At 45.6% G+C, this 25,088-nt stretch overlaps 1 protein-coding gene across 1 annotated transcript in view; it reads right to left on the reverse strand.

The window, feature by feature from the left end:
* The window catches only part of LOC105042781 (nibrin homolog), a 36,250-nt gene extending 19,441 nt beyond the window's left edge, over positions 1-16,809 (reverse strand). Inside the window, 9 exon segments of the mRNA XM_029263902.2 lie at positions 10,087-10,173; positions 10,242-10,383; positions 10,460-10,506; positions 13,820-13,950; positions 15,175-15,263; positions 15,470-15,545; positions 15,548-15,730; positions 16,281-16,334; positions 16,560-16,809. Coding sequence (XP_029119735.2) covers positions 10,087-10,173; positions 10,242-10,383; positions 10,460-10,506; positions 13,820-13,950; positions 15,175-15,263; positions 15,470-15,545; positions 15,548-15,730; positions 16,281-16,334; positions 16,560-16,596 — 846 coding nt within the window. The 5' untranslated portion in view covers positions 16,597-16,809.
* Positions 16,810-25,088: the final 8,279 nt, after the last annotated feature.

Consider the following 25,088-nt stretch of genomic DNA (forward strand, 5'->3'; position numbering starts at 1 on the left):
CATTCTTGTTGAGGCAGAGAACTGACTTGAGCGTCGGAGGGTCTTGCCGGAGCAACCCCACCTCCGGTTTAGACTTCCCTTGCAGGTCCCGGCGGCGACCGCGACTTCCCCGACTCCAGCTTCTCCGGCGCAAGCAGATTTTTGCACCAACAGGATTGGCGCTAGAGGAAGGGGCGTGTCTTCGCAGTACCCTTGTTCTTAAAGGAGCGCTCAACGGAGCCGCCTCCGATCGTCTCTCCGACACCCACTCCTTATTTTCCCCCGCGGGACCCGCACTCGATGCCTCCGCGCAGGCGTCCACGCGGCGGTCCACGGCCTCCGCGGCCAGATCTCAGGCTCCAGCCTCCCCTCCTGTTTCTCAACCTCCTCCTCCAGCGGCAGCGGTCGGCGCGGAGCAGTTTGACTTGCTGGCACAGCAGGTCAGAGGCCTCGTCGAAGCTGTGCAAGCAATGCAGCAGCAGCAGCCGCAGGCGTCAGCGCATCCGGAAAGGGCGTCTCCGGGAATGCCAGAACCCGGCGGCGGGCCAGGCCACCTGGGCTAGCCGCCCCGTCCTTCCTGGGAAAACAAACCCAAGGGTAGAGAGCCCTCAATCGGACCACGACTCCACCCCTGGAAGATCCCTGCCCCGTTCTGCCAGAGGACCCTCGAGACTCGAAGTCGAGAGGATTTTCTGGACCGGAGGCTCCAGGAGATGAACCGGCGGATTGAAGAACTCCGCCATGCGCCCCCGCTACGGTGAGGATATTTGTACTGACCCTCCCTTCTCCCAAATGATCATGTAGGAACCGATCCCGCCAAACTTCAAGCTTCCCCAGTTCGAAAGCTACGACGGGACTTCGGATCCGGTTGATCATCTGGAGGCCTTCCGGACGATGATGCTGCTTCACGGCGCTCCTGATGCCATCTTGTGCCGGGCTTTCCCGTCTACCTGAAGGGAGCGGCAAGGAACTGGTACTCGGCCTTTGAAACCGGGGTACCATCTTTTCCTTCAATCAAATGAGCCACCAATTTGTGGCCCATTTGTCAGCAGCCGGCACCCCCGGAAGGGTTCGGAGTCCCTCATCAACATCAAGCAGAGGGAAGGGGAGTACATACGGGCATACATCAACCGCTTCAACATCGCGGCGCTGGAGGTCCGGAACTTGGACCAATCAGTCGCCATGGCCGCCCTGAAAGGCGGCCTTCAGAAGAATGACCTTTTGTTCTCCCTAGAGAAGAAGTATCCCAGGGATTTTGCTGATTTGTTAGCTCGGGCCGAAGGATACGCCCGAGCGGAAGAAGCCTTCAAAATGAAGGATGAAGAGACGGCGAGGGAGCGGCAAGCGGGAGACTCGAGTAAGCCCGCAATTGAAAAAAGGCCAAAGGAAGCCCGACTGCGCTCTCGATCTCCTCCCGGGCATAAGCACGCCCATACTCCACCCCGGGCGCGCAGGCAGAGAAGCCCGGACCGTGGGGTTCGGCGGGGTTCCCCACCAGGGAGATTCTGCAACTACGCCCCCTTCAATGCCTCGAAGGCCCAGGTATTGATGGAGGTCAGGGAGCAGCTCCCTAGGCCGGAGAGGATGCGCACACACCCCGGAAAGCGCAACCCCAATAAGTTCTGCCTCTACCACCGCGACCACGGCCACGACACAGAGGAATGCATCCAGCTTCAGGATGAGATCGAGGAGCTCATTCGGCGAGGTCGACTCGACAGATTCATCCGCCGCAGGCCTGAGGGTAGAGGAGACCGGCCAAGAGCCCTTCCACAGCCTGAACCGCCGAAAAGGGAAGGAGCAACCCGGGGACCGGCCTCCCATCGGGACCATCGACTCCATCACCGGAGGGCCTCAAGGAGGAGCGGGCCACCCGCGACCGTGGAGCTCAGAACACCTGTAAATGTATCACTTACGATTTCACTTTGAATCTAAATTCCTTTCTAACTTAACGTACTCTTCCCACCTGGCGTGGATTTATTATGACTGGATATGACCCCTCCAAAACAAAGCCATGTCAGGAACAGGAGGAGAACCTCGTTCTGACATGAGCAAAGTCAAAGGCCCGGTTCTTTTAGACCGGATGGGGGGAGAGGCCTTACAACGCCCTAATGTGCCCCCACAGCCATGTCAGGAACAGGAGGAGAACCTCGTCCTGACATGAGCAAAGTCAAAGGCCCGGTTCTTTTAGACCGGATGGGGGGAGAGGCCTTACAACGCCCTAATGTGCCCCCACAGCCATGTCAGGAACAGGAGGAGAACCTCGTCCTGACATGAGCAAAGTCAAAGGCCGGTTCTTTTAGACCGGATGGGGGAGAGGCCTTACAACGCCCTAATGTGCCCCACAGCCATGTCAGGAACAGGAGGAGAACCTCGTCCTGACATGAGCAAAGTCGAAGGCCCGATTCTTTTAGACCGGATGGGGGGAGAGGCCTTACAACGCCCTAATGTGCCCCCACAGCCATGTCGGGAACAGGAGGAAAACCTCGTCCTGACATGAGCAAAGTCGAAGGCCCGGTTCTTTTAGATCGGATAGGGGGAGAGGCCTTACAGCGCCCTAACGCGCCCCACAGCCAAGCCGGTAAAGGGAGGAGAACCTCACACTGGCTCGGGCAAAACGGAAGGCCCGGACTCCTACGGGAGCCGGGTTCCGGCCACGACGCAAAGAAAGACTTCACCCGGACTCCTACGGGAGCCGGATTCCAGCCACGACGCAAAGAAAGACTTCACCCGGACTCCTACGGGAGCCGGATTCCGGCCACGACGCAAAGGAAGACTTCACCCGGACTCCCACGGGAGCCGGGTTCCGTCCACAAGGAAGACTTCACCCGGACTTCACCCGGACTCCCACGGGAGCCGGGTTCCGTCCACAAGGAAGACTTCACCCGGACTCCTACGGGAGCCGGGTTCCGTCCACAAGGAAGACTTCACCCGGACTCCTACGGGAGCCGGATTCCATCCGCTACACAAAGGAGGACTTCACCCGGACTCCTACGGGAGCCGGGTTCCGTCCACGACGCCAAGGAAGACTTTCGACACCAGTTAGGAAGACAACGACATCCCCGAAATAATGAAGGGCCCGGACGGCCAAGCTCGGGCTTGCGGCCATGCACGACGAGAAAGGCGAGCTAACGCATCGACGACTGGGCGCCTCCTGACGACGTCTACATCAGACAAGTCAAACGATAAGAAAGGTTCGGCGGACAGCAATTTAGTGCAACGCGCGGACGAGGTAACACAAAACACCCTTTTTATTCCATTTCCGGTATACACACTACAAAGCTCGGAAGGCCATGGAAAGAAAGGCAAAACGACAAAAAAGAAGTCAATACATGAAAAGACAAAAAGACAAAAAGAGCTCTAAGGAGGCCCTGCTCCCTCCGACCTAGAGTTATCTATTCCGTCCCTCAACCAGAATTGCCTCAGATTCTCAATTTCTCCTTCTAGCTCTTCCCTCTTCCGCAGCGCGTCCTGGAGCGCCCGACGAAGTTGCTGGCTCTCAGCCTCCGCCTCTCGACGCCTCTTCCTCAAAACTTCGGACTCCGCCTCCGCGTCCGCGACGGCCCGCCGCTCGAGTGCCAGTTGGATCTTCACTTGTTGCAGCTCGGCTGTCTTTTCCCCGAGGGAGACAGAAATCCCCTCAACAGTGCCCCTTAGGACTTGAAACTCTTCAGAATCTTGGGCGGAAGTAAGCTGTGCCCTGCTAGCCAGCTGTCTCTGGAGACGGACGACTTCGTCGGCTGCCGTCCTGAATCTCCCTTTGTATTCTTCCACCTGCCTGCGCCAGCTAGCCCGTTGCACGTCGTGGCCCACCTCGGCATCCTGAAGCTGCTGCTGAAGATCGGAAACCTTCTGCGACCACCTGTGGTCATCGTCGACCCGAGCCAAGAGTCGGGATGAATTTCCCTCCAGCTGGCCGATCTTCCCCTTCGCAGCTGACAGTTCCACCTTGAGGGCGCTGATCCTGGCGGCCTGGGCCCAAATTCGGTCGCTGGAGCTCTTCTTGCATTCCTCGAGCTCCTTTGCGAAGTTTGTCTTCCTCCGGCTATACTCCGTGATCCCCTTCACATGGAGACTCCGAAAGTGGGCGGCCTCAGCGGCGGCTTCAGAGCGACCTTCTCTCGATTTGCAGAGCTCGGCTTCCGCCTTCTTTAACTTCTTCGTCAGGTGAAGGACCTCCTTTTTCAATCGTTGGATCGTCGATTTCAGCGGGACCCCCAAGGGCAGGGGAGTGCTTCTGCAGGACACTGCCATCGGAAGGTAAAGACGTCAAAGAACGATTCATTGCAGAAAGAAAAACAGAGAGGAGGGAGGAGGAAAGAGAAGCCGCCCGCAACAAGAAATTCAACTTTATTGAATGGTTTTTAAAGACAAACGGAAAAGAAAAATTGCGACGAAGTAAAGATACAAGATCGGAGGTCTCAGACCTCGGGGGCGGGGGGTGGAGAACTCGGCGCGGGGGCTGCGACGGCAGTGGCGGCAGACGAGGGGCCGGCCTCGTCTTCAGACTCCTCGCCTAGGAAGTTGAGGTCGAGCTCTGGGAATTTTCTGGCCACCTTCTCTTGGCAGAGCTCGAACCCCTTTATGAACGCTTCCTGGCCGAACTGGACATTCAGGTCCCTCATCTCCGCAGAGGCCTTAAATTCCTCCACCGCAAGGGCTCTGGCCTCCGAGACCAGGACCGGAGTTTGCTCGACCAAGTTGGCGACCTCGGCCTCCGCCTTCCTCGCCGATTCCTCCAAGATCTGCCTCTCCTCCTCCCGGGCTCGCTTCTCCCTTTCCAGGGCCTCCTGGAGGGCGGCTACTTCAGCCGTCTTCGCTTGGAGGCGAGCAACCTCGGCCTGGCAGCGTTCCTCCGCCTGGAGGATGTCCCTCCTCATGCGGCTCACCGCCTCGATGTAGGCGAAGAGCTGGTGCCCGATCTGCAAGGGCGGCTAGGGAATTAGAACAAAGGCCGAGTAGCCGTGTAAATAAAGATCCGCTTACCTCAAGGAAGGACCCCAAAGAATCCCAAGCCCGCTGCTCAGGATCGGCGCGGTCGATCCTCTCCACGACGTCAGACAAAATACAGCCGTCGATCAGCCGCCTGATCAGGTCCCTATCATTGAAGGGATTCTCCGATCCCTCCTCGGAGCAGAGAGACTCGTCCGCAGCATTTCGGCGGCTACTCGCCCTGCGGGCCACCGATTTCTTTCTTTTCCCCGCGGCGGGCGCCTCCGTAGAGCGGACCCCGAAGCGGGGGCCCCGATCGGCGGACTCCTCGAGGAGGCCCGGGGGGCCGTTGGCTCGGCATCCGAGGGAATGTCGATGGCCGGGGCCGCCTGGGCGGGTGCAGCTAAGCTCGTCTCCTCCGCCCTGGCCCTCTTCGCCGATCCGGAGGTCGCAGCGCCGTTTCTCTTGTGGGCCCTCATGCCCCTGGCGAGCATCCGCGCTGCTTCGGCGTCCATTCCTAAGAAAAAAAAGAGAGAAAGAAAAGGAAAGAAGAAAAAGAAGCAAACCAATCAGTCGAAAAAAAAAAAGAGAGGGGAAAAGAGAGAGAAAGAAGAAACAGGAGGAGAAGGAAGAAGTGATAAAGATAAGAAGAGAAGAAAGGCATGAAAAGAAAAGATAAGGTAAAAGATGAATACTCGCTGGATCCTGGGGGCTCAGGCCGATGTTGAAAAGAAACTGCTCCCTCAAAAGATTGGGAAGGGAAGGAGCGGAATAAGCTAGGAGCTTCTGAACGGCCTGGAGGTCGTCCTCCCCCAGGCTGAGAGCCCGGCGGACAGAATCCCTCAGAGAGCCCCAAGGGGGCAGGCCCAGTTTTAGGGTCGGGCAGTGGACGAAGAGGTATTTCCCCTTCCAATTGTGGATCGAAGAAGGGGCGCCTTTCAGCAACCCCTTCTTACCGAACTGGGGGGAGAAGTACTACCAGTCCTTCGTCGAAGGATGGCGCTTGAAGGTATAAAAGTGCCTAAACAAGGAGAGAGACGGCTGGACCTCGACTATGTGGCAGAGGGAGAGAAATCCTATCAAAAACCTAAATGAATTCGGGGCCACGGAAGCGAGGGAGATGTCCAAGAAACGGAAGAGGACAACGACAAAGGAAGGAAGCGGAAGTCGGAGTCCGGCCCGGAATGCTTCCTGATACAAACAAAAGCGACCGGGAGGGGGAGTGCTGGCCTGGTCAGAGGGGCCTGGCAGCTCCAAGTCGTACTTCGGAGGAACTCCATACTGAACCCTTATCAGAAGGAGTTCCTCCGAAGTCAAGGAACACGGAATGGCGCCCGGCGCGAAAACCGGGCGGAGCTCAGCCCCAGACGCGGGTTCGTCCACAGAGACGGGGACCTGGGGGTTTGAAGCAGAAGAACTCCCAGAACTGCAGGGAGTAGAAGAGCCAGAAGACATTTTGAGTAGCTTCGAAGGGGGACTCTAAAGGACCCTAAGAAGGCGAACAGAAGGGGGAGCGAGAGACCGCAGGCTAACTCGGAAGGATGCAAAAGATAATAACTGAAAAGAGGTCCCTAGGTGGTGAGAAGAAGGTTGGCGGTGCTGGAACTAACCTATATCACTCTGAGGGACCTGAGGGACGAAAACAGGAGACGCCTACGGCTGTAGAAGACGCCCACTGAAACAAGGCTCTCGAAGATAAGGCAGACGTTGGTAAGAACTCAGGAACGGAGTAGGACGCCTAAAGGTGGGAGGACGGGTTTAAATAGACCCTGGGATCCGGCGCCATAATGATCGCGAATCCCCCCAGGCCAGTCCGCATCCGACACGTGTCCCACTCCCCCTGACAGGCGGCTAAAAGCGGCTGGCGGTTGGCAGGATTATAATTGCACCGTACCTGGGCCAGTGTACCTGCGGAAATTTCGAAGCGTCCCTTCGTACCGCCCCAATTCGAAAAGACTCCGGCACGCACGCAATTAATGCCCAAAATATCTGGGGGCGGCAGTGCGTAGGATTCGAAGGGACGGCTTCGGCTGTGCCCATCTCTCTCTCTGTACTTCCTTCGTTTGAAATTCAAACTCGGAAGTAGGGGGACTGGTGTTGGGTATAAAATACCCACAGCCGAAGTCCTCAGCGGAATCGGCTCCGGAAGGTCCGCCCGGACTCCTACGGGAGCCGGGCTTCGTCCTCAACTCCAGCAGCCGCAAGCAGACTCCGTCCGGACTCCTACGGGAGCCGGACTCCGCCAACAACGTCAACCGCAAGCGGACTCCGCCCGGACTCCTACGGGAGCCGGGCTTCGTCCTCAACTCTAGCAGCCGCAAGCAGACTCCGTCCGGACTCCTACGGGAGCCGGACTCCGCCAACAACGTCAACCGCAAGCGGACTCCGCCCGGACTCCTACGGGAGCCGGGCTCCGTCCTCAACTCCAGCAGCCGCAAGCAGACTCCGTCCGGACTCCTACGGGAGCCGGACTCCGCCAACAACGTCAACCGCAAGCGGACTCCGCCCGGACTCCTACGGGAGCCGGGCTCCGTCCTCAACTCCAGCAGTCGCAAGCAGACTCCGTCCGGACTCCTACGGGAGCCGGACTCCGCCAACAACGTCAACCGCAAGCGGACTCCGCCCGGACTCTTACGGGAGCCGGGCTTCGTCCTTAACTCCAGCAGCCGCAAGCAGACTCCGTCCGGACTCCTACGGGAGCCGGACTCCGCCAACAACTTCAACCGCAAGCGGACTCCGCCCGGACTCCTACGGGAGCCGGGCTCCGTCCTTAACATCAGCTGCCGGTAAGCCTTGTCCGGACTCCTACGAGAGTCGGACTTTGCATCTGATTTTGATTGCAGGGGATTCCACCCGGACTCCCACGGGAGCCGGGCTCCACCCACTACCCCAACCGCAAGGAGGACTCCACCCGGACCCCAACGTGGGGCCAGACTCCGACCGCTGCCGAACTTCAGCCGACAGATCTGCACTCCCAGGCCACAATCACGGCCACGGTTCTGCTACACTTCCTGCGGCGGATTCCGCGCAGCTCCACCACTCCCTGACAGGCCGCAGTAACGATCGCAGCACTGCTCCACTCCCTACGACGGATCCCACGCGGCTCCATTACTACCTGACAGGCCACGATAAACGGCCGCGATCCTGCTCCACCTCCTGCAACGGATACCGCGCGATTCTCCCATCCGCTGGCAAGTCACGACAACAAACGCCACCCCACTTCACGCGGCAGACTCCACATGGCACGCCCCAGTGATAGCCACGGGTCCACTCCACTACTCTTCGCAGCAAACTCCGCCTGACCCTGGGCAGCCCACTGCCAGACGGTTACAGATATCGCCATCAATCCGTTACCTCCCCCGTCTATAAAAAGGGGGAACCTAGATACGTTATTCTATAAGCTCATTTTTTCATCTCAAAACTCTGCTAAATTCTCCGTTTGAGCACTCCATTCTTGTTGAGGCAGAGAACTGACTTGAGCGTCGGAGGGTCTTGCCGGAGCAACCCCACCTTCGGTTTAGACTTCCCTTGCAGGTCCCGGCGGCGACCGCGACTTCCCTGACTCCAGCTTCTCCGGCGCAAGCAGATTTTTGCACCAACAACACTAAAGAGCAAACAATGTCGAGCTCCATCAGTGTGACTTCCTGATTTGGCATGATTTGTTAAGCTTGTCGACTAAATTGCATGATTTGTCAAGATTGTTGACTAAATTGTCACACCCCGAAGTTCCCTCACTCAATTGCTGGTAGCATAAAAGTTGATGTATGCATATGTATGTATGTATGTATGCATATGTATGTGTGTGTGCGCACGCGCGTGTGCATGCGTGCGTGCATGCGTGCGTGCATGTGTGCATGTGTGCGTGTCCACCATACTACAACCAATTAATAGATATTTAAATACAGTATGCATGTGCATATGCATGCTTTGTCTACATGCATTTATCTTCTTATGTGCATGTTTGAACATGCATGAACCTAAATCCAAACTCAAAGTACTCTAACCAACCGCACCTAACGAACTTGCAACACAATTTACCAGGAAAATGAAAATTTCCAAGAATAAATTGGTCTACAATTTCCAAACATGAAAATCAGCACCTTTGTCATAATGATATTATCATGACAACTGGATATCAAATACTTACAAGCAGGGGGTTCAATGATGGATGATTCCAAGTGTCCAGATAAAATGGCAGCAACCAATCTCACTTCAGTAACTCTGGACAAGGAAGACAGCTCACGAAAGTGATCAAATTCATTAGTTGGTTCTCCAGGAATTACCAGAACTACTTGGTTGTTTTCTCCATCTGCTGAAGTCTAAAAAAGTTACAATAAGTGACAAATTAAATGTTCATATTTATTTTAAAAAAAAAATCTGAAGCTGATGATTTTTATGCAAGGCAGAGTAAGAAGCTAGGTAGAAAGATCACAATGAAGCATTGTTTTCATAAATGCAGTTGGATTTTTTTACAGGTTCTGGGCAATGCTTGAGAAAATGCATAACTATAGCAGCAGAATTTATTTTTCATCTGGAACTCCAGTGCATTAAGGTCTCCAATTTGATAGTGAAATAAAGAGAAACATGAATACATAAAATTAAGAGCAATTGAACAAGAAAGGTGTATTCATGGTGTCCATTCTTATGCCTCAACAGTATGATTTTCTAATATTTGGATAATATCTGAATGTAAAAACATATGTAAGTAGAATAACAGTACTGGATTAAAATCGCAGAAGCCAAAAAGGTTGCAATGCTTTGTGTCAAGTGGCCTCAGTTCCTTTTAAACAGATAAACATCAAAGTAGCAAATGAAACAGCAGAAGCACTCAAATCTTATTCCACTTGAAAAACACAAATAAGAATAATAGGCAGCCTATCTTCCTGATGCCACCAGTTCTAAGGTACTTCCAATCAGACAAGTAAAGCAGTGTCAGAAGGAACCTTGTCTTGGTTTTCCAATGCATGGAAAACCCTAAGTTCACAAACAACTTCACCAATTGAATGCATCCTAAGTGTTACAACCAGATATTGCAACAAAGAAATATGACTATCTAACGTAAAATGTTATGAAGAACCTAGAAGATTGCAAAAACAGAAAAAGATATCCGCAGAGTTTTTGTTTGAAGGATAACCACTGGAAAAATTAGCTGATAAAATTTAAATGAATTTCACTTACCTGGCTATTTGAACAAAATTCATCAACATGGAAAGATTTTGCTCCAGCCACTTCAAGTAGTGATCGGAACTTATCACCAAATTTATACTGCACCGAGGTAGGATAGATAAGAGGATGTCTAAATTTCAATATAAGCACTGGAACAAGAATATTACCTTATGTGATGATCCCAGAACAAAGGTATAGTCTGCTAGACATTTCTCACGAGACTTGGGCTCTACAACCCTTACCAACATCCCATCTATAGTCAAACTCGGAATGTAGCTGGAATAACGAACCAGAAGCCATTCTGGTGAACTTCAAAGTTCGAAAAAGATCAAATTTAAGAAGAAATATCAATTATCAACTCCTAACATAACATATTAGAACTTACGAAGTCCAAGAAGGAATTTCTATGCAAATTTTTTGCTCAGCAAGGACCTGAAAACAACATATTAGCAGAAAGACAAGTTTGTTATCAGAACCAACAACAATGAATAAGGATATGTAAACAAGAGAATACACCAATAGAAATAAAATATCCTTAAAACTTCCAAAATGATCATCATAGACTAACGAGTCAAAGACAGAGCACAGACATTCCGCCTTCATTTTCAGCCAATAACAAATCAGTTTGGTTTTCAGCAGTTCCTGCAGATTCAGTTGTTTCACTTTCAGCTTCTGTAGTTTCAATTAATTAGAGCAGACCAAAAATCCCAATGCACAAGGCTCCCACCGCTGCAGGATCTAGAGGAGGTCAAATGTACATAGCCTTACCCCTGCGGATGGGGAGGCTGTTTCCATGTTTCGAACTCAGGAGTTCTTGGAAAGAGGTTCCATTTCATATGCTTAATAAGACATGTGATTGGAGAAGTCAAGAAGGTCTTTTGACTAATCGATCTAAGTTGTTGAAAAAAGGATTGGCGGGTCATCTCTCCAGAAAGAGAGGAAAAGAGTTTGACTTGATGAAGGAGAAGGAGATGGTGTACCACCGGGCTAGTGCTTGACCAAAGGAAATACAACGTTTTCTAATGTGTCAGGTTGTTGTTCTTGGATTATCTAGCACCAATCTTGCTAGTGAAAACTTTAATGACACCCAAGTCACATAGAGAATATCAAAGGCAATAAACAAAAAAAAAAAACTAAGTCAACAGATAAACTAGACATCATTTACCATGTCAGCATAATAAAACCAACAGAAAGGACAAGCCATGAACTACCTCAGTTAAGCACTGCTTGTTTATGAGAATTACACAGAAATGGAGAAGACTTCTCTACCATTGGTATGGTCCTCTCAGGAGATAAAACACTATTTCTTCCCCATACCATTCACCTAACAAAATGGCTCCCTTCAAATACATGTTCAATAAGCTAACTCTCTCCAAATAAGCCCAATCCAATGGCAGATGTTATTAGCTAATTTGACCCTGTCTCATCACCCAGAAAGCAATCAAGGGTCATAAGGTCTCTGCCTCACCTAGCCTTCAAGAATGTGTATATGGATTTTCCTGAAGAAAAAAACATGGCTCCTGAAATTGCTAAGAAAAAGGTCGAAGAAGAAGCATTGGAAACCATATTTTGACAAGGCTCTTAACTATCTAGGTAGGGGCATTGGAGTGACACCTATCTCTCTAGAGTACGATTTTTTTTTCCATAAGGATATCAGCTTGAGTTAGGGGACACCAATAGAACCACTAAATACAGAGCCTGACAGCAGGGGAATGGATGGCTACTGCCGATGATGTTGAATAACTTCTGGTCATTAGTAACATAGTTACATAAATATTGATGCCAATTACTGCAATAAGGACCTTAAGGATCGCACAAATTCCCCCTAGATCAATACAACGAGAACCATTGGATTCATGTCCCTCAAAGTCAGAAAATACGAGCAGACTCCCTTGCATCAATTGTCACCTCCCTTGAATTACCCCTCAGCATAACACTATGTTCTTTAAAATTTTGTAGACATGCCTTGAAGAGCATAGAGACTAGAAATTTGTTGATATAGACCATGTTGGGAATCAAAGATGGAAAGCTTTGGCATCATGAAGGCAAGCTTCACTGAGTTTGAGACTTTTCCAAACCATATAGATGAAGATGACCAGAAAGAAATGAAGATGGTGACCAAGTGTACCATGCCAGGTGGAACTCTCTAAAGAAGGTAATCCAATGAAATACTTTTATGATGCTTACAAGGCCAAACACATGCTCTAAGGGCACATTTTATACTAGCGGCAAGAGGTTAGTCAACATCATTGTTCTGAAGTATTCAACAAGGCAAACCCATGAATAGAAATGAATCATAGATAGGAAAAAGTTTTGAGAGAGGGTGAAAGTTTCCCTGTAACCCAATGCTAGATAGATTCCCTTCCACAAACTTGTTGCTGCTTTTGCAAATTGCTTCAAAACCCTTCCAAAGAGAGACAAGGTATTTTCTAAGCCTAAACCTAAACAAAGCATACTAAATGTATTTGACATGGTTAGATGGTTGAACCGAATCCAAATATCATATCGTAAAATAATTTTCAACTGCACAATTATTGTTTAGACAACAGAACAAAACAACACCATTGGTCTTGACACATTTCTGAACCCATGACAGGCCATTTTGCCAACATTAGTGATAACCTAAAATTTAAAAAATACTAAAAAAAATGGTCTGCACGAGTGTATGCACAATTTTATAGTCTATATTGATCTAGAAGATGTATTCATGCAGAAATGGCTTAAGCTATAGAATTTATGGAACAAATATTTCATTCTCATAGGTAAGCTTATACAATGTCAATTATAGGTAATTCTGTTAAATGATCATGCAAACAGCAATTCCAAAATGTTATTTGGAAGCTAAGCTACCTTCTTAATAACAGAAATAAACCACATAATACTTTGATAAGATATTTTGCTAGGACCAGAAGAAAAAAAGAAGTGTTGGCCCTCTTTTGCAAAATATTATCATGTCAAGTAAATTAAATTAAAGAATACATTGTTTAGTCACATATTTATATGAGAAAAGATAGAATAGCAAATAAAATCATTCATAAAAAGATAGAGATAGCACCAATTAAGGGCAAATTGAAAAAAAGGATGAATTAGATGGTTTGAACATATACAACATAGGCTAAGCCATTGGGAATGCACCAGTATGAAGGAGTGATTTGATACATGTTGAAGAAAAGAGTGGTAGAGAGAGACCGAAAATCACATAACATGAAGTAGTGGGGAAGGACTTGATTGCTACATCTTTCAAAAAGTGTGACCATAAACACAGCAGTGGAGGAAAAGGATTCATGTAACTTACCCAACTAGTTTGGGATTACGGCTTAGTTGGGTTAATTGAAATTGTTTAGTAGCATTTTCACCAGTATATCGATGCATATCTATGATTAGTTCTTTCTAATACAGGTAAAAATTAACATACTATTATACTTCCCAATGTTATTTATCATTAGCTATGTTAATCCACTAGCACACTCATGTCAACTAACAAGGAATATATAAATGAATAATAAAATGAGCAAACCTCCTAGTATTGCTCAATTTTGCTTATATTTTCTAAATAACAAACAAGAAAATGGATTTTTAGAAAAGAAAAATAAATTTAGGAACTTCCCTATGCCAAGAAACAAATATATAACCAAGCAAACATACAATAATAAAATCAACACAATAGGTAGTAACACTATGTAATGGTTTACTCAATAGATTTTTCCTGCCAAAGAAAAATATTCAAGAGAATATCAGAAGATACCTTACACCAATCACTAAGGACAATCGGTTTCTTAGAAAGAATCGCTTCAATAAGCTCGAGTGTTACTGGAGAAGATTCATCAACAAGAACATGCGTGCACTCATTGCTCCAAGTACAAGAAATGTGTGCCCCTTAATTATAGAATTGAAAGCATCAGCATAATTAAAACAAAAAAAGGCTAGTTCAAGAAATCATAAACATACAAGCCTTCATAAAAAAATGACTTCAACAACAAGGAGAGACTTAGTTTAAAAAAGTGGTCAAGGCTACGTAAATGTTCAAATAATTTTCACAATGTCTTGATATCATTAAACATGTACTCAAAAACTAATTTTCACAATGTCTTGATGTCATTAAACATGTACTTCTGAACCAGTGATTAATCATATTGTATAATTAGTAGGAAGAAGTTACAACATGATCACTTGACATGTCATGCTACATATTAATGATATTGTATAATTTGTAGGAAGAAGTTACAATGTGGTCACTTGATATGCCATGCTAGTTCACAATAGGTCCACAAATAAAAGAAAAAGCTTTTTCTTAGTTTATCCTTTTTATGTTTAATTTCTTCTATCTATGTCTTGTTACTAACTTCAAACACAAGCTTCTAAAGACTGTAACCTATTATGCAGACTGATAATAAGCTATAACTCCTTTATACAAATATCAAAATGTTAATACACAACATTACTGTGAAATGTTATAGCTTTGACACCTTCTGACATGTCCACATCAGCATGTACTCAGCATGTATATACATGATGCAACATCATGACTCCAACAGTTCAGCACCTATGATCCCTTGTCTCCCCCATCCCCTCCCCTCAACCCCCATCCAAAAAAAAAAAAGGTGGAAAACATAAGGAGAAAAAAACGAAGAAATAGTTATGGTTAATATAAGTTTAAATGCCACATATTATTTATAAACATTTTCCATGTTTCTTATGCCATCAACTACGAAAAGAAATAACTCTCATTATATTTGCACCATCATATAAACTTGAAAAAAACTGCAGCCTTATTAAAGGAAACTAACAAGCCTTCACTGGAAAGAGTTAGGTCAGATACACATTCCAAAAGTGATCCTTTCTAATGAGCCGAAGTGCCATACATAATCATGGAAACAGCTTGGCAATAAAGAAATTGTTGAGCCACTGGAAAAGGATGTTATATGATCAAACTGATTGCCAGCTAACTACCTTGTTACTACAGAAAGAGTTCTATAAAGTACAGAACACATACCACAGCTCAATTAATAGGTATAATAGGGTATTTTAACTTCAGGGAAAAAAAAAAACCGATATCACTTATATAATAACTGACAAATTCAGAAACGGAATAAAACGAACCAATAGATGAAATGCTGGCTTCAAGTGAATGATTTGCTTGGATGGGCTTTGAGCAATGAAGAAAGATTACAAGGGGCACAAAACAAAACCTGCTAAGAAGGCCAACAAGTAATAAGTTAGATATGTAAATAAACAAATAATTAAAAGAAAAAGAAGAGCACTTGAAGTATCCAACAATAGCAGCACTGTGTAAAGACTATGCAAGATTCTGCGTAAAGGCTATGCAACAGAGCATCAACTGGCCATTCTCATTAAGAAAAGGCATCACTGTGTCATATTCAAAATTATTACTCGCCTGAAAGTTGCATTGCCAGTTCCAAATGTTACCAAATCCCCATCCTTAAGTTTTGCCTCCAGATCTTTACGCAAACAACTCCGTCAGCCCCAAGTTCTTTATTAACAGATGTACCATATCTTGAGCGATCAATGATCCGGGCATAGGAGGGAAAAGTACCAGACCCAATATGAGAAGCATCATAAGAAGTCATTTTATCAACAACAATCTCTGCATGAACTCGGGATACTGACGTGTCTGTTTGGACAATAATATCACAATCTACAAAAGAAAATGCGAGCTCAATAAGCATGAAAATTCTCCAATAGAAGGATGTATATCAATTCCATCTTCACTTCACAAAGTAGAATTAGATTTTTAACTCTATTCAACAGCATTTATTTTGACTTTGTCTGTTAATTGATAATATAAGCTGTAAGATCAGTGGCGCCTAACAAAAGAATCATTTAGAAACACACCATCATAAGAAAACCCATGGTCTTACATGACTTCCCACACCGCCCATTTCCAGACCACCCAAAACCAACAAACATATCACAGCCATTTCAACAGTCGATTAGAAGCAACAAGCTGTGACATTACCAACAGGGTGAAAAGGTGGTGGCAAGAAATGGGCGGTGCGAACTTCTTTTTAATCAGTCCAACAAGAAAACTTACAAAAATAGCCAGAAAAGATCGGTTTTTATTGTTATTTTCTCAGTTCCTTTTTTTTTCCCGAACTTCCTTGAAATTTATAACGGATGGGAGCAATGCATTTAAACCTTAAACTCTCATCATAAAAAGGGAATGAAGGGACCTAGAAAGACCGAACCTTTTCGACCAACTTTGTATGTTCCTCTGGAGAAGATGTAGTATTTCTGTGCACCTGCCAAACCCAATAATCACGCCAAATAGAATCCAAGAAAATCGTGGACTTATCAGCATAAATCGAACAAATATAGCAAGACTTCAGATGACAAAATATCCGATCAAAGTAAAAAAGGAAATAACATGAGAAGCCAGTATTCTTATAGAGCTTGATTGCAATCGCCAGCAGAATCGATCAAAACAAGGAGGAGAAACACCGAGAGAGTTGATTAAAGAAGGATACCTCGAGGGGAATCGACGGGAATCAATCCCCAAACCATCTTCGGATGTTTAGGGCGTGGGATATGGGGGCATAAGAGGAAGGAACAGGGTTGGGAGGAACGAATCCTAGTAATTTATGAATGAGACACAACCCTGCGCTTCGCCTACCTTCTTGCGTCTCATCGGCAATTGAATACCAGGACCCTGGAAAGGAGAAGCGTGCAATGGAAACGGGGTGTTTGAATAGAACACAATCATACAGATTTATTAGATTTATGCAAAATTTATACAACATAAGACTTTATCATACAAGATAAGTTGATAATTGATGGTGTTAGAATTAAAAAATGATAATAACATTATAATACAAGATAAGTTCATAGGAAATAATAATAATACTACAATACAAAGTAAATTCACAGCAAGTAGTGGTAGAATGAAAATATGATAATAGTTACATATTTGAATGAATTTAATTTAGTTTGGTATTATCTCTTGGAATCTATTGCAACCTTATCAGCCCGATCTTATGAACAAGATTGTCCTCCTTTACCATGCCCTCATAAGATGGTGGATCCATCAGAGACATTAACCTTGGACCGTAGAATCTCAAAATGAATACGGAGAGACGTTTTGTGAGAGCATCAACAAAGTGATCAAGTATGAATATATGAGTAACATGAAGAGAGCCGGCATTCACCTTTTGTTAAATATAATGATAATTATTGCCGCAAGGCTTTGGGAGATGGCTGATGTGGTTGAAGGTGGGCACCGTCGAGAGTTCGGGATGCCGAGAGAGACCTACAAGAAAGTCCGATACTTTAGTCAGTTGGAGCTTTGAGAACAATAGAAAGAAAAAAGAGAAAGTCGCATGGCAACAGAGTGCTCTTCTCCTGGTCCTCCTTCCAGTTCAGCTTGCTTACCTCGGGATCCTCTTCATACCTCTTTTATTTGGAAGTTGAGTCCGTAGGCTGTTAGCTGAAATTTGTAGGTTTATTAAGTCTGATTCTCTAGGTTACTGGGTCACATTTTGGCCATTTTTTTTAGGAAAGCCTACCCGCCAACTATAGAATCAAGATTGTTAGTCATGGGCTTCACCAGGGTGGCCAACCGAGCTGGTGGCTTAAAATGAATGGGGGTTGAGATCTCGAGCCTGCATTTGGTGTAGCTTCGCCAAGTCACTTGGGTACTCACCATGGAAATGATTTATCCGATCGACGGTCACCTCTAAAACACTTGCCCTCCACTTCCGAATTCACAGTGGTCTTTCAACTTCAGGTGAAGAGATTAATTGCCTTGGTAGTCAAACCACCGACCCAGTTCTCTCATAGGCGCGTCTGTATTTTATGCTTTGAAGGAGCTTTTGGGCATTAATGATGCATTGTTTCGCAACCTGCACCGCATTATTAGGGAGGGAGTTCGAGGAGTCATGAAGCGACACTTCGGAGAGAAAAAATCTAGGAATTATCTTTAGACTCGCTAGAACTTTCCATGTGACTGGTGGCAGTAAGTCCCAGGCACACTCTACTAGTTTCCTCACGTGACTCAATGAGCGAAGGGTGCGATAAAGAGCCATGAGATCCATTTCTTCTAAGGTTGGCCAAATGGGGCAGATGGCCAAATCGTACCATTGGTGAGCTATATAAATAGACCACCATCCAGTTAGATTTCTACCATCCAATTATTAGTTGCTCTTTTCCGCTGTAGCCATCAGAAAAATTTTTTTTTTAATCTTAAAGCAATGAAGCCGTCTCTATCATCCATCAAATTGACGATAAAGAAAAAGATGAGCTCCTCGGACAGGGGGTCTTCATCCAAGAGGGCGAGGAGCATCCAGTCAAAGCCTCTCGCTCCAATCTATCGTGATCCCTGGTGGAGATGAGGATGAGTCGACTGCATCGGAGTCATGCAAGCCCCTTTCCTTTTGAGCCAGGCCCACCTCCCCCCAGGATGTCAAGTGGTCGGTAAGGCCTAGGATGGACCCTTCTTTACCTGGGCAAAGGAGGGTTCACCGAGATTGCAGCAGGGGTGTCCACTGAGGCCAAGTTTGGGTGCATCAGGAGTAAAAGGCTTCGATGGATTTTGAGGATGAGATCATTGAGGCATCTTCGGCTGCTTTCATCTAGGGCTTCCAAGACTGCAAGGTACACCTGCAATGGATAGTCCCGAAGCTGGACCTAAGATGTTTTTGCCTGGAGAACAATGATGAAGAAGTTGGGGCATTTTTTTCAGATGAAGATTGATTCTTCCTCTTTTTTTGTATTTATTTTTGGTGCCCTCTCTTATGAAAATTCTGTAAATAAACTTTTTGGTCAATAAAAATGTATTTTCATCCTATTTATGTTTCACATGAAGTCTTTTACTTCTTTATGATGTTTGTACTCATCAGCTCTCATTACAGTTAAGAGCTCGAATGGCTCGATTGGGTTAGTTTCCATGCTTGAGCCAGGGTCTCCCTTAACTTTTCTTGAAGTGCTTGCTTCATCAATATGCAGTGGGTGAACTTTTGAAAATTGTAGACTTATTTGCACGTCAAGTGCTGGATACTGATCAGTGTCGTATCATCTTTTACTAATTAGAGAAGATGATTTATCTCAGGATGCATGGCAGAAGCTATACAATTCGGAGGCTTAGTGGGGCCCCACCTTTAATGCTGGTAACATTTGATAAAAATGGTATGTTAGAAAAGACCATTGATGCTTCTTTCTTCAGGAGGTGTAATCTTTGAGACCTTTCAAGTGGTGATACTTGTTATGCCATCAATGGGGTATTTGAATGTGCTCCGGCCTGTTCCCTCTTTATAAATAGGGGTCTTGCTACTCAAGGCCAGTCTTGCCCTAGTCATCTTCTGCAATGCCATGATAGCGTTGTCTGTTCAGCATCAAGGGAATGTTGGGACTTTCCTCTGTCTGAGGGAGTCTTTTTCTTTCTTTGTCCAGTCTTAGTATGCTTCAAAAAAATACACCAGTGAGCATTCCAGCTTAGCATGGGAGGCATTGAAAAGTTCCGTCGCTCCGATCGTAAGGCCACGACGGCAGTCACCTAAGGGTTGGCGATGCATTGTCTTCTCCAAAAAGGTCTTGAAACTTTCTAGAAGGTTATCTTTTCCTTCCCTAAGGTAGTCTTCCAGCTCGCCTTGGAGGAATATTCTAGAGGTGGATGGATTTTCAAAGAAAAATCGATCATGCCATCCTCGAGTCCTTTAGCGAGGCTAGTGACCATCAAGAAAGGGCTCCGCTTTGTGTGGCTTGCCAAGGATGGCGTCAAGTGGTGTTTGGTTCCTCGCCCGAGGATGCTGGTTGAGCCCGAACTTTGTATCTTCTTTTCTTTTATTGTAGCGAGCCTTGTTTGGATGAAATTGACTTGTAACAAACTTTCTCTGGAATAAAGTATCTCTTCGTTGATATTCTATGCATGTATCTTCCAAAATTTCTTCTTCTCTGTGGTAGGATCTCCGAAGGGTTAACCCCTCTATTTTGTCATCGTCGGCTCCGCTGGTTGTGCGGGATTTTCAAAGGGTTAGCCTGGTTGGCTTCATGGATCATATGGGGTCTTTGGAGGGTCAACCTGTATTGACATTAGAGGGCCTTATGGGATCTCTGAAAAGTTAGCCCCTATAAGCTTCAATGGGCCATATAGGATCTCCGAAGGGTTAGCTCGTATTGACTTTAGTGGGCCATATGGGGTGCCTGAAGGGTTAGTCCTTGTTGGCTTCAATGGGTCGTGTGGGGTCTCCGAAGGGTTAGCCCCTATTGACTTCAGTGGGCCATGTGGGGTCGCGGAGGGTTGGTCTATGTTAGCTTCAGTGGGCCATGTGGGGTCCATAGAGGGTTAGTCCCTGTTGGCTTTAGTAGACCATGTGGGGTCTAGAGAGTTAGTCCTTATCGACTTTAGTAGGTCATATGAGATCCCAGGAGGATTAGCCCCTATCGACTTAAGTGGGCCATATGGGGTCTCTGGAAAGTTAGTCCCTATCGTCTTCATGGGCTGTGTGGGGTCTCTAGAGAGTTGTATCTATTGCTTCAGTGGCATATGGGATCCTCAGAGGGTTAGCCCTATGTCCTTATTGAAGGAGAAAAATATTTTTCCTCGTAGGATCTTTCAGATTTCATCAAACTGGGATGGAATAATTTTTTAAAAAAATTATCCTACATATTTTAGATCTAATTCTCTAGATCTAATTTTATTATCTATATTTAAAATCTAAAATTAAATCTAAAACTATGATGAAAGAAGAAATACCTCAAGGATAATCTGATTACCCTGTAGATGATCTCTACACAGCCCGAGGTTCTGATGTAGCCACACAAGCGCCTGGCCTCTACCGATATCCACTTGGCAGAATCTGAACGTCTTCTCCTCGCAAATCTACGCTCCAAAAATTAGATCTTTATCTGATTTGAAAGTACTTTAGAATTCTTCTGAAGTTGGAGCAGCAGCCTGTCGAAGATGTCTGCAGCCTTCTGTTCCAGGCGTCACCACACCTTGGATCTTTGCCAGATGGACGTCCAACTCTTTGGACGTGAAGAGGGGAGGAAGGAGAGCAGGGAGGATGTGGAGAAGAGGGGAGGGGGTGGCAGCTATTGGGTTTTTTATAAAATAATTTCTTCCACAAAACCTAGGCGCAGCAGGGTTTATATAGACCCTGTATGCTGCGCAGTGCCACATCATTCAACCAATCAAAAAATTTTAATAAATTCTAAAAAAATTTTGATTGGTGGAGTGATATCATCTGATCACATCAGATAAGAACCCACCCTCTCTCCTAAGTTGGTGCCAACATAGGATAACTCAAGCAAGGTGGCGCCAAAGAGTCCATGTTTATCAGGACTCTTTGGTTCTTATTCATTTGGGGTGCCCACTTTAATCCAATTGGGCTCATGCCATAATCTGATTATGGCACCCAATTCAATTGATTTTGGCATATGGAACTCCACAAAAATTATCCAATGAGCTCTCTTCAGTTTAAGACCATATATCAATATTTGACAGATGTCCTAAAATGAAATTGGCATGTACAGGAATTAGTAGTGCTTGTCTTAAATTCATCTCATGAATTAAGACAAGCTTTTCTGAGTGGACAAGCTTTATTTAAACTAAAAAAATCTTCCAAAGTTTCTGGGTGAGTCAAATCATATTTGGCTCAGTAGAGATAGAAAAGATTACACGAGGAGAAAGTTAGGCTCAATCGAGTGCTAGCACGATTTTCTTGAACCTAATTGAATCTAATCCAAATCAATTGAGTTAGCCCAATTGATAACATCCAACCCTAACCCTTGTTTGTGTGATCCAGTTAGGTTCAATTCGTATGGTAATGAGACATGTCGTGATCTCATCATCGACATCATCGAAACTCCTTTCGATGGATCAGAACTCTTCTGATTCAGACAATTAGAATGATCGATCATCAATATCATTCTAATTGCTCCCAAAATTCACTAGTGACACCTAGCAGTATGTGGTGGCAACCCATCAGAACTGAAGATGAACCTCTCGGTGCAGCTACCTGTGTGATTGAGTTCCTCTATCATGAGTCCCGACTGAATTAGGATAAGGTGAACTCGTCAAACCCAACATCAGTCATATGAGTTAATCGATTGATCGAGTCCGATGTGAAACCTTAATGAAAAATCTTTTCCATTATTTCACTCTGCCATGGCCATGGGCTTAAGGACTCGATCTTTCAATTATCATAGGATACTCTCATCTATCGAGGTTGATAGATCCCATCTTGGTGCGACCTAGTTCCTACAATGAATATGCTACAGTCAACATACACCTCAGGGTTTCGAATGGCTAGGAGACTGAGTTATGGTGTAGTCAAACTATAACACACTCAAGGTGAACTGTCGATGCACCTCAGGTCAAAGAACTAGACACACAACTACAGCATTAAGCTAGTCATCGACGAGAAGGTAGACTTCCTTATGACTGCTCGAGTGGTCACCTCAGTACTCTCGTTCTCAATGAATACTGTACTCTCGCTCCATGTCTCCACACCGTAGACTCAAGACAATCTATCTTAAAAAATGATCGTACACCAACCTTCGATCGATCACCATCCTCGTGATGATCCTATGTCAGGAGCTGTTTATGAGTTAGTTATGTAAATTCATGTCTTAAATTTTCAACTTTTGAAAATATGAATTGACATTCCTACTAACTAAAGGATGTATCACAACACAATGTACACAATGTGATAGAAGAATAATCTTTTTCATTCATTTATAGTCAAAATTATAAATTTGCCCTTAGATCTGTACAGGAATGTGTCAGCGATCTGGCATCTAGGGCACACATCTAACAAACTCCCACTTGACCTAATGCCAATTGGCTACATATCTAAGTCCCATCTTCTCAAGGTGGGCTTCGATCTTTGTTGGCCCAATGGCTTAGTCAGCGGCTCTGCCACATTATTGTGGAGTCGACTCCTTGACCTCGACATAACCCTTTTCGAGATAATCACGGATCAAATGGAATCGCGCTCGATGTGCTTGGACTTCTGGTGAGACCTTGGCTCCTTAGCTAGGGCTATGGCCATTATTATCGCAGTAAAGAGGTATGGCATCTGATGACATCACTCCAAGCTCTGCGACAAACTTTTTATACCAGAATGCCTCCTTCGTAGCTTCCGATGCAGCAATATACTCTGCCTCCATGGTGGAATCAGCAATCACCGTCTGCTTGAAACTCTTCCAGCTAACTGCACCACCATTACAAATGAACAGACTCCCAGATGTCGACTTTCGATCATCTATATCAGACATAAAGTCTGAGTCTGTATATCCCTGAATCTGGAGTTCTCCATTTCCAAAGACTAGAAACATATCCTTAGTCCTTCTCAAGTACTTAAGGATACATTTCACAGAAGTCCAGTGCTCTTCGTCTGGATTCGACTGATATCTGCTTGTGACACTCACAGCATGGGCTATATCAGTCATGTACATAGCATGCCATACATGAGGCTCCCTATTGCCGAAGCATAAGGGATCATGCTCATGCGTTCAATCTCCTCAGGTGTGCTAGGGCACATCTTCTTGGAGAGATGAATGCCATGTCTAAAAGGTAATAAACTCTTTTGGAGTTTTTATGCTAAACTTTTTAGCACCTCCTCTGTGTACATCTTCTGTGAAAGTTCCAGCATCCTATTTGGTCTATCTCTATAGACCTTAATACCCAGTATAAAGGATGCCTCTCCTAGATCTTTCATAGAGAACTCCTTAGACAACCATACTTTGACTGAGGTCAACATGGGAATGTCATTCTCAATTAGGAGGATTCATCTACGTACAATACGAGGATGACAACTGCGCTCCCATTGATCTTTTTGAACACACATGGTTCCTCCTCATTCTTGATGAAACCAAATATTTTGATCACATCATTGAAATGAGTATTCCAACTCCAAGATGCTTGCTTAAGTCCATAAATGAACCTTTGCAGCTTGCAGATCTTGTGATCATCATCACTGGATGTGAAACCAAGGCTGTTCCATATAGATATTTCTAGATATCCATTTAAGAATCGTTTTCACGTCCATCTGCATATTTCATAATCGAAATAGGCTGCAACAGCAAGCAATGTGCGGATGATTTTAGCATGGCTACGGGCAAAAGGTATCCTGATAGTCAATGCCTTCGTGCTGACTATAATCTTTCGCTACGAGCCTAGCCTTGAATTCTCCAATTCTCATCTGCACCTATCTTTCTCTTGAAGATCCATTTACACCCAATAGGTACAATACCTTCAGGTGGATCTACCAAGTCCAGACTTGGTTTGAGTGCATCGAGTCAATTTCTGATTTCATTGCCTCTAATCATTTTTCGGAGTCGATATCTGATATCGCCTCGTCATAGGTCTTGGGGTCATCACCATGGCCCCATTTCCGTGAGGAATATTTTCTCTATATCCTCTTGTATGGTACCTAAGTACTTTCAGGAGGACGAAAATCCTAGTCGATCTACGAGGTGGAAGAGGTTGTGTTAGGATTGGTTCTGATTGATTTGGTTCTCAGGTTCTTTAGCTCGTTGCTCTTGGAGACATTCTCCTTGAGCTTAATTATTCTTCCGATGCCACCATCTTGAATAAACTATTTTTCAAAAAAATAGCATTTCGACTCACAATCAATTTGGTCTTCCAGAATATAGAAATAGTATCCTAATGACTCTTTAGGATATCCTATGAACGAGCTCTAAAAGACCTGAACTCTAACTTGTCCGTCTGCTGTCTTTGACATGAGCCGGATAACCCCAAATTCTGAGATGATTCAGACTTGACTTCTTACCATGCCATATCTCATATGGTGTGGTAGGAATGTTTTAGAAGGAACCTATTCAATACATAAATTGCTGTCATGAGACAATATCCCTAAAGAAATTCGGGGAGGTCCGTGAAGCTCATCATGGAACGGACCATATCTAATAGGGTCTGATTTCTCCATTCTGAAATCCCATTGAGTTGAGGCATTCCAGGTGGAGTCCATTGAGAGACTATGCCATTTCCTTAAGATAGTTAGGAACTCCCGACTAAGGTATTCACCTCTCGATCTGAT

The sequence above is a fragment of the Elaeis guineensis genome, chromosome 4 (assembly GCF_000442705.2).
Source record: "Elaeis guineensis isolate ETL-2024a chromosome 4, EG11, whole genome shotgun sequence".
In the NCBI taxonomy this organism is placed as follows: Eukaryota; Viridiplantae; Streptophyta; class Magnoliopsida; order Arecales; family Arecaceae; genus Elaeis; species Elaeis guineensis.